Source organism: Lepidochelys kempii, chromosome 1, assembly GCF_965140265.1.
Source record: "Lepidochelys kempii isolate rLepKem1 chromosome 1, rLepKem1.hap2, whole genome shotgun sequence".
NCBI classification, from domain to species: domain Eukaryota; kingdom Metazoa; phylum Chordata; order Testudines; family Cheloniidae; genus Lepidochelys; species Lepidochelys kempii.
In genome coordinates, this window is record NC_133256.1 from 220,561,475 (window position 1) to 220,580,078 (window position 18,604).

An 18,604-nucleotide genomic window follows, 5' to 3' on the forward strand; every position below is an offset into this window, starting at 1 on the left:
TGGGGCTCCATCCCACCAGGGAGAGACTGAGGTGCTAATGTGATGGTCACTGCTCATGCTCCATTGATACATGGGTGTGAGGGGCTGAGTTGCTTCTTGCTGACTGTGGTGTTACGCAGAGCCTCCTGCTTTATTGCACTGTGGCTCTGGCTGGGCCACATATCAGGTTCCCTCTTCTGTTGTCTGACTGGAAAAATCTGCCCAATGTTCCCCATACTCCTAACACACACACCGTTCAGAATATATTTCTCTCACTCCCTTCCTTCTGGCTTGGGTAACACCCGCCCCCCAGAATGGCATTCGGGGTAGATGTGAAAGAAGAAAGTGGCACATTCAATCTAAAGCTATAAAGCTGGAAGGGGCAACATGATGTCTTTGCAAGAAGGAGGGGGCATGAATTTGTCTTAACTGGCCCTTCTCAAAGGACATTTTGAACTAGGTTTATGGGAAGTTAAATAAATGTAGTAAGTCAAAACAAAACTCCGCTGTCCAAAACTAGCTGGGACTGGGAGTCTGCAAGTTTGTGTTATTCAGAAAACAAATATTTTTCCACTGCATGAAAGACTATGACCCCTACACAATTCTGCTAGATCAAATATTGCTGTGAAAATGGAGTTGATTGAGTCTTTGTGAACAGCTTGCTTCTGGGAAGAGGTTGGCACTTCCAAATCTTAGACTGGGGCATTTGCCAAATAAAAGAAAAGGGGGAGGGGGGCAAAACTGAAGAGCAGTACTTATCTAGAGCAGCCTGGATCGTAGCAATTGCACCACATCATCATATTTACCATGAGTTGCAGTCCTGAGAGATAGAGGAGCCAGGAGGATAGCGCATGCCAGAATGTACACAGGAGCACTCGGAGCTGTCAACACAGCTATCACCATTAAGTAGCTTCCCCACTGGATAGATCAGGCAATGGAAAAAACAAAACAAACACACATTAGATCCACTCTTGACACAATTTCATTTGCATTGTTATCCAGGGTCACTCACAGAACCAACTAAAAAGGGCTGGGACTGTCCAAAGAACCTCATGCGAATTGATGAGTTTCATTCAGATGCTGCTTCTGCCTGTGAACATGCTGAATTGTGCATTTCTGGAAGCCCCGTAGACATCCCATTTAAGCAACTCTGCACAATCAATCACCGGGGGGGTGGACTCAAGCCAGAACCCTACTTCCAGCCACCTCTAAGGTTAGAGTGTGGGAGATGTGGAAGAGGACTGAAATCCAAGACCAAACCTGGACCTGAATGTTCATGATCAGGGCTCGTCTGGAACTGTAGTCTAAACATAACAGGCCATGGGCCCATATGTATGGTCACCAGTGGGGATAGATCCCAGGACCAAGGTCACAAGTCCTTATCAGAACTACATATATCAAAGGGTTTCAATGGGGAAGGGGGGGGGATAGGAGTCAATAGGTGAGTAAAAGCATGTAGTGACAGCTGAGGAGAGATGAGTGAGACGGGAGCTGGAGGAGCAAACAGCAAACCAGCAGGAAAAACAGAGAGCCTGCATGGTGGCTGTCCAGCCAGCACGCTTTAAGCAGCTGCAGTTTTGCTGGCTGGCCAAGATGGAAGCTGCAGCTGTCTTGGCCAGCAAGCAGTAGAAGGAAGCTGCGTTCCACAAACAGGCCTGTGAGAGGAACAAATGTCAAGCTGCTGAGTTAAATCATTCCTCCTTCACTCATGCAGAAAAATCAGGAATGAGCGGGTTATGTCCCCAGTAACTCCTTTAAGGACTATTGTGCCCATATTACAGGTGGATAAACTGAAGCACAGACAAGTTAAATGATTTGTCCCAGGTCACACAATGAGCCAATGGAATAGCCAGGAATGGAGCAAAGGGTTCCTAGCTTTCAGAGACCCAGGCTCACAACTAGAAGATACCCCTTCCCTATATTTACTTCTGAGAAGTCCATCCCAGTGAGAAATTAAACTGGGATCTATGCATTTAAAAGCAGCAGGGCTCTCCAAGGAGAACATGGAAAGTCTGTATTTTCTTGGCAAAAACAGCTAAATATTAAACATTAAAACAACTGTGTGGTGCCCAAGTTGAACTGGCTCCTTTTTCTCTTGGAGCACAGGCTGGACTGGAGCAGGGAGGAAAAAGCTGGTAAAATCTCCTCAAGTCCCATCATAAGAAGATTCCCCGTTTACTTGGTCAGATCCTTCTTGGATGCGGCATGTTATGAAACTCAGGTGAAATTCTCCATCACTAACACACTGCACTGAAGCCATAGAACACATTTTGAAGTATTTCTTCCTTTTCTCTCCCTGACACTCATGTAGTTACCTTCTTGCTTCCCTTTGCCATTCCCTCCCTCCACAGCATCCTCTGTAGTGCCCTTCCCATCCTCCTCTTACAGCTCCATTTCTCTGCTCTCTCCCCTCACACGTCTCCTGACCTGAGGTGACCGGAGCAGCTACCATAGAACCTCAGTTACCAACACCAGGGTTACAATCTGACCACACACTTCATTTGGAACCGGAAGTACACAATCAGGCAGCAGAGACTTAAAAAAAAAATACTGTACAGTACAGTACTGTGTTAAACATAAACTACTAAAAAATAAAGGGAAAGGTTTTTTTAAAATTGACAGGTTAAGGAAACTGTTTCTGTGCTTGTTTCATTTAAATTCAGATGGTTAAAAGCAGCCTTTTTCTTCTGCATAGTAAAGTTTCAAAGCTGTATTCAGTTAATGTTCAGTTGTAAATGTTTGAAAGAACAACCGTAACTTTTTATTCAGAGTTACGAACAACCTCTGCTCTCGAGCTGTTCGTAACTCTGAGGTTCTACTATATTTGAAACAACCAGCTGTGAAGCAGGGTAGCAGCAGTACTTCACAGCTAATTAATTCCACTCTCTTGGCTCTTCCCTACCCTGTCCAGATTGTGAGGCGATGGGAGTGAGGTGAAATCAGTCAGCTCTGAAGCAGTTTTGCTATAATATTCCAGTTTCCATTAGCTGTCTTGTTAACACCGCTATGCAGGTATAAGCTATTTTGTGAGGCAAAGCCGGGCAGCGGATAGAGTCAGCAGTGCCTGTTGTTCTAAAGGAATAGCCTAATCCAAACTCTGCTTTGGAGGAACCCATCCAAGCAGTAACCAGGCTGTTCTGCTTAGTGTTTATAACCGGATGTGATCAAGCATATTCAGTGCCCTGTTCTTTCAATCATCCAACTCCTGTTTCTCCACTTGCAGCCTGGACACCTCTCATCCAAGGTTAAGGTATACATCTACAGTACAGAATTATGTGAACCTAAGATACATTGACATACAGCCACCATAGTAATTAAATAGCTTTTGCATGGCCACACTGTACTCCTTATGTCAGCAGCGCGGAGCCTCACCAGGAGCACTTGCACCAATTTAACTGTCAGCGCAGGGCTTTGTGGGAAGGCTTCTGAAAGCCAGCAACAGTGAACATAAGCAACACAGTGTCTACACTGACACTGCATTGACTTAACTATGTCAACCTAAGCTCTATGCCTCTCAGAGAGATGGAGTTAAGTCAGCATAATGGGCGAGTTACATCAGTGGGAGCGACATTTTAGTGTAGACGCTGGCAGAGTTACATCGACGTAAGCCACCTTGAGTCGATCTAACACTATAGTATAGACCAGGCCCAAGAATGCTTTGATAACCTGCTGCAGCACATCATCATTTGGGTTTCTTACACAGTTGTCTTTATAATTGTACAAGCCACTTTGCAGACAAGATGAAAAGTTCAGGAGCATTGCTGCTGCAGGCAAAGGGCGCTGAGCAGTGTTCACCCCAAGTACCGGCAAAAGGCATATACACTTGCTATTGGACACCAAGGAAGATGTGCAGATCTGAAAGGCTAACTCCTTACAAAATGAACTATACTGGGGCTTTACAGACACAACGCTTGACCAGGGGGAGGAAGGAAAGGGGTGAGGTTGAGCAGCAGGAGTTCATAGATTCATAAATTCTAAGACCAGAAGGGGCATTGTGATCATCTAGTCTGACCTCCTCTATAACATGGACCATAGGACTTTGCCTGTTAATTCACTGGCCCATAGACACATTCAAGTTCCCCCACCCTGCCACCTCCCATTGGTACCTACCCAGGGCATACCCTGCACTGACAGGATACACAAGAAACTAATAAGAACAACTGTGAGGTGTAAATAGCAGTAAAGACCAATTTAGAATGGAATGTTGATGGCACACACACACACACACACACACACACCCCCCACTCCCCTCTAGCATTGTTGCCAAGCCCCTGCTGTGAAACCAAAGGCATGCTTTCCGCATGTTAAAGCTCACTCAGTTACATGAGGTATCTAGTAAATTACTAGAAAGACTTAAACACACATCTTTGTACACGTCCGTGAAGTCAACACTATAAACATGAACTACAAGACTATTCCCATTAGAGAAGCAAGAGGAGGGAGAACATGGTTTCTGCAGCCGCAGTGATAGGCATATTAGAGGAAGAGAGAAAAAAACACATAGACCAAATTCTGCTCAGCTTAACCATGCAAGTAGCCCCGTTGAATTCAATGAGATAATTTGTATGAATGAGGCAGTAAAAAGAATTCACCCCATAGGTTTAAATCACTAAGGATCCTCCTGGACGAAATGTAAAATATTTCCCCTTTTTGCTTTAATAACCGCCCTCAGTAGAATCTTCTCATCTTCTGCTTCTGAGATGTGGACTCCTCTAACCTGAAGTAATTCAGAAGAAATCTGTATGTTGGTAGGCATCACATGGTGCAACCCCTGGCCTGGAAGGAGTTCCTGCTGCACTAACTGGTGCTGATCTTCACAAAGACCTTTATTTTTTTAATTGAACTTAAATAGAAGTCCTTTCATAGAGCAAGCATACAGGCAGTATAGAAACTGACCTATTCTAGAGCGCACACAAACAAAGCGAAGTGCTGATTTCAGGAACATTTGAAGACAGACACTGGTTTTCTTCTTCTCGTAAAATAGGTAACATCATTGCCAAATGTTTCTCTGAGTAAATAAATCAGTAAATAAATTACCAGGGCAGCTGCAGCCATCAGCACATTGTCCTTGACAAACTTCATTGATATTCAGACTCTGGCAGGTTTTGACACAAGGAGATACACACTCCTTATACACCATGCCAACTGGACATCTTGGCCCTGAAACAATTAAACGAAATTAGAAATACATATCCCTTAATAGCTGTTAATCTCTTTAATTATCGTAGAACAAATGACCAGGGTCAGAGATAAGGTCAGATCCTCTCTGATCAATGATTTCATTTTCGGGAACAAAATATTTAATAGATGTTAATTTTGTTGCTTAATTTGACAGTTGCATCTGCCACTCTGTTCTATACAAGAACAAGACCTCTGTGAAAGCTTGAAAGCTTATATATTTCAGCAACAGAAGTTGGTCCACTAAAGACATTACCTCATCCACCTTGTCACTTTGGTCTGTAGACATGTTTAAAGGTTAAAAAAAAAAAATTTTTTTTTTCCACAAATCACATATCATCCACAGAAAGAAAGCAAATTACGTGACAATAATTCTGAGTGGAATCTGTGTGATCCATTACTGAGTAAAGCCCTGCAAGGATATCTAGCTGCTTCCGATGCAGAAATAGATTATTTGCCTCCTAAAGACCCTCACAGTTGTACAGCTCATTCACTGTGTCACACTGATGTCTTTTATTGCCAGGGAGAAGCGAATCAGGTGTGGGACCTAGAAATCCCTAAATATATCCTGGAGCTGGATCAGCCTTAAAGTGCATGGGTTCATCTACGCACTTAACTCCTCGGCTTCTTTTAACAACAATCATCAAACTTCCAGTGAATTCTGCTTCCCAATGACTTTATTCATGGGACACACATAGCTTAGCAGAGACAAATTTACCCAGAATGCTGGTATTAAAGGGCCCTCTGGTGACAACCACATCGACTGATTTGCACGGACAACACCACACCATGCAAGCAGAGTTTCTTTGCTGGCAAGATGCCTCAGTAACAGCTAACACAAAAGAAAGCAATGCCCTCATGTTAGGATTAGGGCACAGAGTAGTCTCTTTCCGAGCGGACCATACGCCTCACAGGCCTCAGGTCTCTAGGAAGCAGTGTAAGGTCCTCATCAGCAGAAAAAAAAATAAATCTAAGCTTGTCATGATAGATACGACCATATCCTTCAATATCCTGGCCATGGTGTAATTAAGATAAAATTTACTGAGGCTACGTCGACGCTGCGCACCTTATAGTGGCACAGCTGTGTCGCTACAGTCGTGCCGCTGTCAGGTACGCAGTGGAGCTTCTCTTTGTCAGCAGGAAAGAGCTCTCCCGCCAACAAAATTAATCTGCCCCCAGTGAGAAGCGCTAGCTTAGTCAGCAGGAGAGTGTCTCTCGTCGACAAGGTGCAGTCTACGCCAGCACTTTTCGTCCGTAAAACTTTAGTCTGCCGGGGCTGTGGTTTTTTTTCATACCCCTGACCGACAAAAGCGCAGCATAGACAAAACCTGGGTTAAGTTTAACACCTTCGGGGTTCATTGTATTAAAAATGCAATTGTGTATTTGTTATTGGGAATCGTATGTAATTTCCCTACGAGACTGACTAATGCAATTTCTGGGAAGACAAATGACTCAGCGGTTGTCCCATCCTTTTGAAGCTGTGCCTTGAGAACAACCCATTGTCCGCTAATTACCTGCTCCTGGAAACTCCAGAGCAAAGACCCATAAAGGGTAGGCTAAAACTTTTCACGAGTGTGCTAGTTCTAAGCTGAGGCTGTTATGGACTTGCGATCAAGAAGAGACTCTGTGGTGGGCTTTGAAGGACTAATCACCTGCCACAGCCCTTGTTGGAGTTGAGGTGATCTCTGGTAAGCTTATTAGCATACGTGTAGCTTCTTTTATTGGTTTTAATAATTTCTCAGCAGTGCTTGTACTGTAAGAATAAAATGTGCTTGCATAGAAAGAGCTGCCTGGTAAATCATATCTATGGCCAGTTACACCGTTATTAGTCTCTGAAGAGCAAGCAAGCAGGCCTGCTTCGGCAGACTGACTACTGGTGAATTCACAGTAGAATCAGGGAGGTATTCAGTCTGGGTCAGAAGGGAGAGAGATGGAGGTCTCCACCCAACAGGGTGGGTGTCTTTGCTGGGCCAGATATGGGGAGTACAGGTGCAGTGGCCTAAACTGTGACACTTATCTCCTCCCACAAAGAGTAAACAAGGGAAAACAAATGAAATGCTGCTGATCTGTGGGATTGACTAAAACCACAAATGAAAATAAACCTCCCTTCCCAACAGGATGGAGAATGGTTCTGGCCCTCCCCACTGGCAAACCAGGGGCTTGATTTTCCCTGCCCCACACCTTGTGTAGTTATTTCTGTCAGTGCAAGGAGAGTGTAACGTGGCTGTAACACACCACCAGATCAGAATGGCAGCATCTTACACACAGTTTGTACTGGTAGTAAAAAGTGTACTAGTGTTGCAGGGCAACAGGGAGACTCATACCCCAAGGAAGTACGACTGCCTCATTTATTAGCCCATCTCCCCTGACTGGCAGCTCAAACAGATGTTCTGGAAGAGGGCAGGTTCTCATCTCTTCCTCCCACTCTCTGCCCTCACAGACTTTTAGCCACTTCTTTGACCTGCTGGGTATTGGGTATGAACACCCTGTCACCTGTCCCTAATGAAAGTGTACTTCCCTGGTCAAAATAGGGTGATCATGTCTTCAGTCACATCTTATTCTGGAAGCTTATTCGCAGAGTTAGAAATCAAGCCACCTCATCCCACAGCTCATGGCTGGCAGCACTCTACTGATAAGGGAGCCACATCATGGCCAGACACTCCCGTAGGAGTAGATACAAGCTAGTAAAGAACAAGCCAACAAAATAATCTTGCTTGATAAACTAGGACAGGCGTGAAAGCTTTTTCTGACTGACCCTCTCAACTGCAATGTATAGATCTGTGAGTTAAGCAATAATAGCCTTAAAGGGAAGCTTTGGAATCGTAATGATATGGACTTACTACACGAGCTGTCGTTGGGCCAGCCATCCACAATCACTCCTTGCTGAGCACAGCTCCTGGCATACTCAAGGAAAGTTGGACAGTGACAGTGCATGTCCTGAGCACATCTGCACATGTCTTCTTCACAGAGACCAATGAATACCTCTGGATCAACTCGATGGTGGCATTTGGAGAATACTGAAGACGTCCTTAGCAGCTGGCACCTTTCCATGACATCCTCCATAATTAGAACAAGTGAGGGGGAAAAAAATCAAAATATTGTTACAAACTGTTTAGATCAGTGTTCCTCAACCAGTGGGTCATGATCTGTAGGGGAGCAGTATGAAAGACAATCTGGGGGATTGTGGGGCTTTGAAAATTTTAATATAATCTAAAGCAAAAGAAATCTCACTCCTCTACCACACACACACAGTTACCCTTCAAAGTCAAGTATTAGAGTTGTAGTGACATAAATTTTAGGGCCAGACAGGACAACCTGATCATCTAGTCTTACCTGCTATACATCACAGGCCAATAAGCACCACCCAGCCACCTCCAGACCAAGCCCAACAACCAGAATTATACCAAATTATTACATCCCTCAGGAGACAAACTATTATGTAGCAAAGGCAGAGAACAGAAAGGACCAATGTGGTACCTATGTTAACCTCTCGACACGCACATACACACACACAAATACATTATATCAAAGACAACAATAAGTCTAATATTGTATTGCTCAATTCTAATATTTCTATCTATACCCTATTTTTTCACTCCAGGATTAGAAGATGAGTAAGTGTCACAGAAGTCATGGGAGTTACTCTGACCCTTGAATTTCCATACCAACATTTGACATAATGGCTGCGAGCTAACTGATTTTATATATAAAGTAAAATATAGGTATATGCCAGGAAGCAATAAATAAATAGTTACTCTGAGTCTGATGTAGTTAAATGTTTAGCTGCTGGTAGTAGGAGAGAGATTAATTTAAACTGTTCAAGACGTTCCAAGGACTTTGTTTGACAAATTATAGCTGATTTTTTCCTTCTTCTGATGTATCTTGTCAATGCATCAATATAGTTAATTATGATAGAGGTCTATAAAATCATGACTGGTGTGGAGAAAGTAAATAAGGAAGTGTTATTTACTCCTTCTCATAACACAAGAACTAGGGCCACAAAATGAAATTAATAGGCAGCAGGTTTAAAACAAACAAAAGGAAGCATTTTTTCCACACAACGCACAGTCAACCTGTGGAACTCCTTACCAGAGAATGTTGTGAAGGCCAAGACTATAACAGAGTTCAAAAAAGAACTAGATAAGTTCATGGAGGATAGGTCCATCAATTACTATTAGCCAGGATGGGCAGGGATGGTGTCCCAAGCCTGTTTGCCAGAAGCTGGGAATGAGTGACAGGGGATGGATTACTTGATGATCATTCCCTCTGGGGCACCTGGCATTGGCCGCTGTCAGAAAACAGGATACTGGGCTAGATGGACCTTTGGTCTGACCCAGTATGGGTGTTCTTTTGTTCTTATGATTAATAAGCACAGAATTTGCAACATCCAGCAGAAAAGTAATACAGATGTGGAAGCGAATGATTCCCCAAAACCCCATTTTCCGAATCACTGTGAGTTTGTAACTAATCTTTGGCCACTTCAGAACACTCACTTGTAACTATGCTGCACACTATGCCCCCTCAAATGTTCACAATGATTGCAGGATAAGAAAAATCCTGTAGCTCCAAAGGCCTTTCCCCCTACTATTGGAGCTAAAGGAGACTATCACTGTTTTACACCGGCACAAGCTGCTCTTTGTGGATGAAGACGTGTACCTGCATGCAGAAACTTGCAGAACTGAGGTGGTTACACTGTGCTGCACAAGTTGAGAGCACCAGGGATTGACAATGTCTGTGCCCTGCCTTATAAATAAGCCATTCCTTTTTCTCAAACTAGACACAAGTACTGTCTTTTCTCTATCAGGAGGGACATTATTCAGCCTAATATACATGCTGGAGCAGTTCTGATTCCATTCTGTAAAGGGCAGTAATTAGAACTGACAGTGTAGGGGCCACATGCCAAGTATCAGAGCTGAAGTCAGGAACCAGGAGCAGGGTAGGAGCAAGAGTGATCAACAGCTGCTAGGCTGAAGCACTGAGCAACCAGTAACTGCTGCTGCTGAGCTTAAAAGCAAGCCTGCTGCCTCCCTTCAGCCAATCAGGCAGTTCTACACAATGCAGCTGAGCTCATTAATCTGCCTGGAGGTTGGGTTTGGCCAATCCTCAAACGCAGCAGAAGGGGCTCAATCCTGACAGACAGACACCAACAATTCCCAATGGTGGTAACTTGTGATATTTCAGAATTTGTTTTCATGCCACGCTGGAACAAAAATAAAACCTTTTAGAGGTTTTCACAAAAGCCTGTGTGTCGAAGACCCAGGTTCCAGTCTCTACTCTGCCTGATTCAGAGTAGAGTTTTTCCTCCCAAATTGTTCTCCATCAGGCAGAGTAGGGACTTAAATCAGTCCTCTCACAATAGTGCCGTAATCACCCAGCAATAGAGAATCTCTTTGCTCTCTTTTCAACCTTCCTGACAAACATTTAATGGAAACTGATATGTCCCCACAAAACATTTCAGCTTCCTAAAACAGCATATTTTGCCAAAATGAAATTTCAGAACATTTTCACTGACCACCTCCAGCAGTAGGACACACTGATCAGTTCACTATTATTTAATCACTATCCTTACCTCAGTTTAATAGAATATAAATTATTTTCTTTTTGAATGTAGTTCAGTGTAAAGATGTAAGGAGTTGACGGTATTGTTCCATGAGAAATTTAAAAGGCCACTGATTTAATGTGTTGGTAAATTACTTGTGATTGGAGAGGGGATGAAGCCATAACATTTAGACCTGGATTTTGAATCCCCTCCTCCAGTTTCAGAAATGTTCAGCTGCCAGGGTATAGTTCAGCTACCTGCAAAATTTAGGTCTGGACCCCAGTTTGGATTCTAAACAACCCTCGAGGCTGGAAAAGTTTGGATCCCAGAATTTTAACCAAGTTACATTTCTATGATCTGTTGCTACAGTGTATTGCTATAGATTTGTGGAGTTTAAGCCTGAATGGAAAAGAATCTCTGCAAATGTTTCATAGGACATTGCCAATTTGCCAAAAGATCAATTTGTTTATTTTGTACATTTGACAACACACCACGTATAGTCAGTTTCACTGGTTTCCACTCTACCATTAATTAGTTTCAGACATATTTTGAAAGGTGGCCGCTGATTCTGGGTGATTAGCGTGAGATGCCACAGACCTGATTTTTAGAAATGCTGAGCCACAAAACTTCACCTGGAGTTTTGGGTGCCCAGCACCTCTGAAAAATCAGGCCCAAGGCATCCCACTTTGGAGACCCAAATCAATGCCACTCGAAAATTCTGGCATTACTCAGTTCCTCCTGATGTTTTTATGGCTCTTTCACATAGCAACAGCGGGAGAAAATAAAAATATAGAAAACTGATTGTAAAACCACAAAAAAAAAATTACAGGGATATTTAGGAACAAATGTAGGATCTGACACTACTTTATTTTTAGGTTTTTGTAATTCATCTGATTTCAAGTTGACAGTGTCATTTTAAATGTGATTGGTAGCACCATGGCATGGATGATTCTTTGTGAACATAACTTGCCAACTTCTCTTCTCCCCTAATCCCACCGCGCAAAATTGTCAGTGGAATTTTATACATTCTTCTGATTTCTTTTGCACTGCATTTCTGTTGCTCTCTGAATCACAGAATATCAGGGTTGGAAGGGATCTCAGGAGGTCAGTGCCGTAGGTCTGAATTGCATAACAAAGAAAAATTGCATTAAATAGATAGTACTAAAAAATAATCTTTAAGGCAGAGTAAAGCATTTTAACATGAAAAGAATGACCTCTATTTCCTTTATGTTTGAAATCTATTGTGAACAGAAAGAAAATATGGTCTATATATCATCATCTGGGAGGGATATGCTTTGGGGGGGGGGTCTATTGTTTCTAGACTTTCATTTTATTTGGTTTTCTCATGGTTCCCCTATCAAATGAAGAATGTTAAAAAGGTCTGCCTGATTATAAGCTCTCTGAAGCAGAAACCGGTCACGTTAGGTGCCTTCTACACCTTTGAGTATGGTATAAATAATACACAACTTACCACACTGACTCAGCCAAGCTTTCTCCCACACGCTGCAGGAGCCTGTATGAGACACCCGTGTAAGAGAGAGACAGGACTACTGTAACTCCTTGACTTCACTGGAGTTCATCTTGATTTATACCATTGTAAATTAGAGGGAAATCAGGCGCACAAGCTATATACTTCTCCATTTGCCTTCCAAGGTCTTGAGATAAACAAGATTCACTTCAGCACTGGCTCTCTTTGTTGTATACAGAGAATACTCAACCTTATGCATCTTATCTTGTTCCCATTGAAGTCAATGGCAAAATTATCTGGTTATTAGGGCTCTATTTATAGCTATATTACTCTAGCATTAGACAAGGACACCATGAAAGATAGCCCCCGAGTACTATTTCTAAGGGAAAGTAAAATCTTGAAAGTGAGGATCACATTTAAGAATGTATAAAGACCTTTTACCACTCTAAAAAAGCAGACCTCTCTTCCTGCAAGAGTTTTGCTGCAAAGCCACTTCTTTCCTCCATCTGTATTATAAATACAGCTGTGTTGGGTCACTCCATTATACAACAGTTTGGTTTCGTCTGTGAACATAGAACTAAGCTGTTATTACTATGTTAAGGGAACCGTGACACAACTCTTAGGATAAAGGACACAAACTGAGCACTGGGGTAAAAGTGGATATAATTTCTTACTGGCTTACATTAAGGCTGAATTTCATGCTAGAGGTCCAGCTCCTTTAAAAAAAAAAAAAAAACCTCTATGATACAGCTGAGCTACAACCTTGTTCTAACTGCGCACCTCCTGGTTGTGTAACTGCAATGCAGGCAGGACCTTCGTGACCTAGGCATAAGACAACTATTATGATGATGATGATGTTTAGTACAGTAGTGCCTAAAGACCAAACAAGAATGGGGCCCCATTGTGCTAGGCACCGCACAAACACAGAGTAATAGTGTCAAAATCTAGTCCCTTGTACAACTTCCCAACCTCATGTCCAAGGATCAGTCTCTCCCATACCTTGTCTCCTCCAATGTTCCACCCTCTCCACGTTTCCAGCAATGCCATCCTTTGTGCCCCATTCAGTTCCTTCTCCCAGTAACCCCTCCTTACACCTTCCATCCATGGGATGACCCCCTTACCCAGGTTGCCAGCCCATCATTCCCTCCTCATTTAATCCTTCCTAAAATCCCACTCTTTCCTCAATGCCCACAAGCAGTGAGCTGTACACCACAAATAAAATATTCACCTTTGTTAACTCCCTTTCTGGATTTCCCAGCATGTCCTGTCTTTCATGTGTCTGGGTTTTTAAAAGTAAGTTCAAAGAGGCAGGAACTATCTATGTTCTGTACAGTACAATGCAGAGCTTATCATTTATACCAAGAACATAAATAATTACAATTTTCTCCTGTGACAGTCTATCTATTAGGGCTGGTTGGGAATTTTCTCTCTAAATGAATTTTTGTCAGAAAATTTCCACAAAATTAAATTTTCGGCTGGACAGAGATTCCAATTTTCGCTCAGCTCTAATATCTACACTACAAATACAACTGAGTCAGGAGGAGCAGTTAAACACAGTTCTCTGATGACTCAGTTTACAACACAGCTTCAGTTGGCAGTGTGGACGGCTACTGCTGATTTCTGTAACCAGGCTAAAACCCGGTCTGTATGAACCGGGTCATTAACATGGCTACAGATCATCATTAAACACAATTAGCCAAATGCACACATACTGCAAACTGCAAGAAGTACAGGGGCAAGCTATGTCCCTTGCATCTATTGTAGTGGTAGCATGGCTTAGGTCTGGGAGGCTTGCTTTATACAGACATTTGTTATGCAGCTATTGTATGACTGAGCACAATTACTTACATGACAAACTTTTTTGGACATCAAAAACCATCAAAGGAGAGACAATATGTTTTCCTCTACCTTAACAATTGTTAGGAAATGGATTAAATCATAAGACAGTGTATGAATTAACCTCAGCCTGTGATCGCATTTACTTATCCATCCCTAGAGTCAGCTGATAGGTCATCACCACACGATGGTACTTCATTTTCTAGGTGACGGAGATCATCACCCCAATACAGTGGTTAAAGTAGATGAAGAGAGGCTGGGGAGATAACCAGGTTTAGAAGCCATCATCAGAGGTCTGGGTTTTATGAGACGCTGCAGTGTTGCTTCCTCTTGTACTGCAGCAAGAGGAAGAGAATGGGGACCAGGGAATACATGTGTCTGAAGGGAGTTCAAGTCTCCAGGCAGAGCTGTAGCCATCCAAGCAAAAGCGTGTGCAGGTGTGCATGGGTGAAGCCAGCATATTGCTGGTGCTTCCCATCCCCATTTTCTAGCATGATAGAGAATGTGACCAGGGAGGAGAATCTGCACAGATGCACAAAACGCAGGTAAAGATGGGGGCTCAGAGGGATCCTTCCATGGAACATTGTCAAATGGAGGGAACTGCACAATTTAAAGACATGTCAAGACAGAGATTTTATGCAAAAATCGACAGAGCTGACATGGGGTGGGGAGAGGGCTGTCTCCCTGGAGCAGAGAGGAAGGCAACAAGAATTCTCTCTGTTCCCTTCTCCAGTGGAGGAGAAAGGCAGAGAGCAGGCAGGACTGACCTTCCTTTGGAGGAGAGGAGGTGTATAGGGGTGTCACAGCCAGGATACTACTTCTTCCCCCATCAGTTGCTGTTTCACACACTGGCAGGAAAGGTTAGGAGCCCCAGAAATAATGCAACTTTAGCTTCCCACTTCAGCTTCTCCAGCCTGGGGAGTGTTCACCTCACTAGCCAGAGCAGAAGGGAAAATCTGGGAAAGCAGGGGGAGCTGTCCTACCCCAACTCCTCTTACTATTACCCCTGCACCCAGACAGTTTCCCTGTCAGAGTTTTCATCTTGTCATGAGTAATCTGTATCCAGGCAATTCCTTTTTTTCCAAAACAATTTACAGAGCTCCACTGTTTGTCATACTTAATGCTAGGCTTTTTATTGAAGCCAACGCAAGAGCTCCAGTTTTGCCTTTGGATCAGGCCCATAGAGCTGTTCCTCTTCCAAAGCTTTTGTTAAACCAATTAAATTGTGAGGCATCTCTACAGAGACATGGTTGGAAACAGCAATTTGTGGGGGAAGAAAAGGCAAGGAGAACTCCAGATCTAGATGGGGGAGAGTAATGACATGAACCAAAGCTATTGTTCTCTTCCCCTACCAGCTGACTGCCTCAGATCCAAAGGGGCTGAGAGACGGGGGAGATTTGCATAGCTGAAGCTAGCAAACAAAGGAATCTGTTTCTTGATTGAAAAGATCAGAATTCTTCAGCAAGCCCTCACTTTTGCTGGACTTCTATTAATAGTACAATGTTTATTCATGGCAGTGAATAAATTAAGTCAATGTTTGTCAAATGCTGTGGGCTCAGGAATTCACAGAATAGAGGAGCTCATTTCATTGGCCTGTGGAGCAAATGTCGTCTTGCAAAGCAGCAATATCTAACATGGTTTATATAGGTTTCAGAGTAACAGCCGTGTTAGTCTGTATTCGCAAAAAGAAAAGGAGTACTTGTGGCACCTTAGAGACTAACCAATTTATTTGAGCATAAGCTTTCGTGAGCTACAGCTCACTTCATCGGATAACTATAAACTCTAATCCACTCTCTAAACTGTGTTCATTCTGCTTTAGAATCAAGGCCAGGGCTGGGTGATTGCTGTGGCCTTGTCTATGATGGCAGAATTTTCCAACAAATTCAAACTGATTTTGACAGATGACGCTCCAGTGGCCCCAACCAGTTATAAGCACAGTTCCAGGCACCAAAGCCTCATCCACACTGCAGCTCCAACCGGTTTTAGAATGGGTTTGTATTTTTGGTGCAGTCAAGCAAACCAAATTGAGCAGGTCTCACAGAGCTTTAGCTCCATAAATAAGGCAGATTTCTATCAACTCAGAAACCAAGATAAACTCTCCACAGACCTTAACTCAGGCTTAGGAAAAACATGTTCACTGTCATTATCAATGACTATGAACGACAATGAACAGTCATTGGACCAGAGAAAGAGTGAGGATTATTCTGGAGTCTAGTGGTCAGGGCACTCACCTAGGATGTGGGAGACCCATGTGTAAGTCCCTGCTCAAAGGTCTAATTATTTATAAAGAGTGGAACAGCTTCAGCAGGAGAGATGAGACTCAACCCAGAATATCTCATAGTCCAGTGGTTAGGGCACTCTCCAGGGAGGTGGGGGATCCCTGTTCAAATCCCCTCTCCACATCAGGCAGAGAGGGGAATTGAATCCAGGTCTGCTACATCCCAGGTGAGTTCCCTAATCACTGGGCTAACAGTTGTAAGGCCTCCTTCCCCAGTCCCCCAAAAAATATTTTGACCAAAACTATTGTATTTCTGGCAAATTTCTGTCAGATTCGTGAATTGTTCCAGGTCAATCAAAACTGCATTTTTTGGTGAATGAATTATTAATCTGAAAAATTTTACCCAGCTCTAGATGAAAGCTAGCTCAGGTATGTTTCCACGTACCACCATGTCACCTCTGATTGCAGTGAGGATATACCAGATGGGGCAGGCAGGGTTCCACTTGCATCCATAGTTAACAGCACATTTCCACAGCCAATTGTCTAAATTCCAGGGGCCTGAGGCTATAAGTTTGGGGTTGTGAGTATATTCCAATGAATTTAAAATCTTTAATAGGAGTATCGTTATTCAGAGGCTCAAAAGGTTTGGGGGTCTGTTTAAATAGCCAGAAGCTCCTCTGACAGTAAGTAAGCTCGTCCTCCATGTGGCTGAGTAATGAACAATCAAACATCCCCAGAGCAAGAACTTTCTACATCATATTTCCTCTATGATCTTGGGCCCAATTTAAAAAGCATTAATCTAGATTAGCCCCCCAGTTTCCAATTACTCAGCCAAATTCTAATCACAGTTATATCACTGTCAGTCTAGAGCTATGCCAAAGTCAGCTGACTTACTCTGAATTCACACCAGCGTACACAAGATTAGCATTAAATGGGTTAAAAATTGATTTCACCATAACCACCACAATCTGTAATACTGAATGCACAGTAAGTGAATTCTTAAATAACTGGTTTGTTCCTCAAGTGGTGAGGAATTGTATGTGTTTTCTGCGTGCCTAATGGAAACAGAGGACATATTTATATCTGCAAAGCAGAGGCAAAAAAGGACAGATGGAGCCCAAGGGAAAGACCCTTGGCTGAGTCGCAGCATCTTTGCACCACTCCAGAAAAACAACGCTATCCCCATGATGACTAATTTGAGAATCCCCTGCCTCGGGGAATCCTTGGGGAACATGGAGTCACCAGAGCAGCTACTAAGGCAGCATCTGTTGCAGCAGTTGTGGAAAAAAGAGGCGTGACTGAGGCCTCCTTATACATTGGTGATCTCCAGGTGCCAGAATGTCCCCCAAGTGCTCTCGGCACCTGGTGCAGTTTAGAGCAGCCTTCAGGCAAGCTCTGTTCAGCATTGGGCAATCAAGGACGCACATTGCTGGCTCAGGATCTAGGCGGGGTATAAGTGGCACCTTTGCACACAGCCCTCCGGAGCCTTGCCCAGCACTTCTTTGGCCACAGCCTAGGTGTATTTTTATGCAGCCTTCAGAGGAGACTGCTCGGGAAGTTAATGGCAAGAGAAAAAGAGGATGTTCACTAACTGGGGATAAGCTGTACTACTGAGGGGATTTTTTTCCCCCCCTCGGCATTCAGATCACAGAACAGTACTGTGATAATATGAAATTCGGGGGCGGGGGGACGACAACGACCATGAGGTCAGTCTCCATTTGCATCTGGCACTGCAATCAGCAGAATGGCCCTAAAAGTATTCTCCAGCAAATGTCACTGCTAAGCCAGCTAACAGGGTGATCGTGGCATGACCAGGCAGCACATGCCTTGTATTGATGCCAGTTCTCTGATGACAGATTAGACTGACTTGCACTGTACCTGTATCAGACTCCCAAGTGCAACTGAGAATCATAAAATGCAGCCCCTGGCTTCCCTCATCCCATAACTATTCAGTAAGGACAGAATTGATCAGCTGCAGATTTTTAGTGATAGGAAGCTCAAACAATAAAACATTTCTGTTCCTCCTGCAAAGAAGATCTGAGCAGAATCAAATTTTGTGGGACTGTGCATTTGCAACCAATCAAATGAGGAGTGAAGTTTTGGAATAGTCTTCCAAGGGAAGCAGTGGGGGCAAATGACCTATCTGGCTTTAAGCTTAAACTCGATAAGTTTATGGAGGAGATAGTATGATGGGATAACATGATTTTGGCAATTAACTGATCTTTAAATATTCATGGTAAATAGGCCCAATGGCCTGTGATGGGATGTTAGATGGGGTGGGAATCTGAGTTATTACAGAGAATTCTTTCCTGCGTATGTGGCTAGTGAATCTTGCCCATATGCTCAGGGTTTAGCTGATCGCCATATTTGGGGTCAGGAAAGAATT

At 43.3% G+C, this 18,604-nt stretch overlaps 1 protein-coding gene across 6 annotated transcripts in view; it reads right to left on the minus strand.

Moving 5' to 3' along the window:
• VWF (von Willebrand factor) overlaps positions 1-18,604 on the minus strand; it is a 227,620-nt gene that overhangs the window by 182,427 nt on the left and 26,589 nt on the right. For all 6 annotated transcript variants that reach the window (XR_012155350.1, XR_012155349.1, XM_073315040.1 and 3 more), the window contains exons 7-9: positions 7,998-8,214; positions 5,017-5,139; positions 786-897 (exon numbers count right to left, since the gene is read on the minus strand). Coding sequence is in view for 4 of the 6 variants with exons in the window: in XM_073315040.1 (XP_073171141.1) it covers positions 786-897; positions 5,017-5,139; positions 7,998-8,214 (452 nt within the window). In the remaining 2 variants the exon portion in view is untranslated. The remainder of the gene's footprint in view (positions 1-785; positions 898-5,016; positions 5,140-7,997; positions 8,215-18,604) is intronic.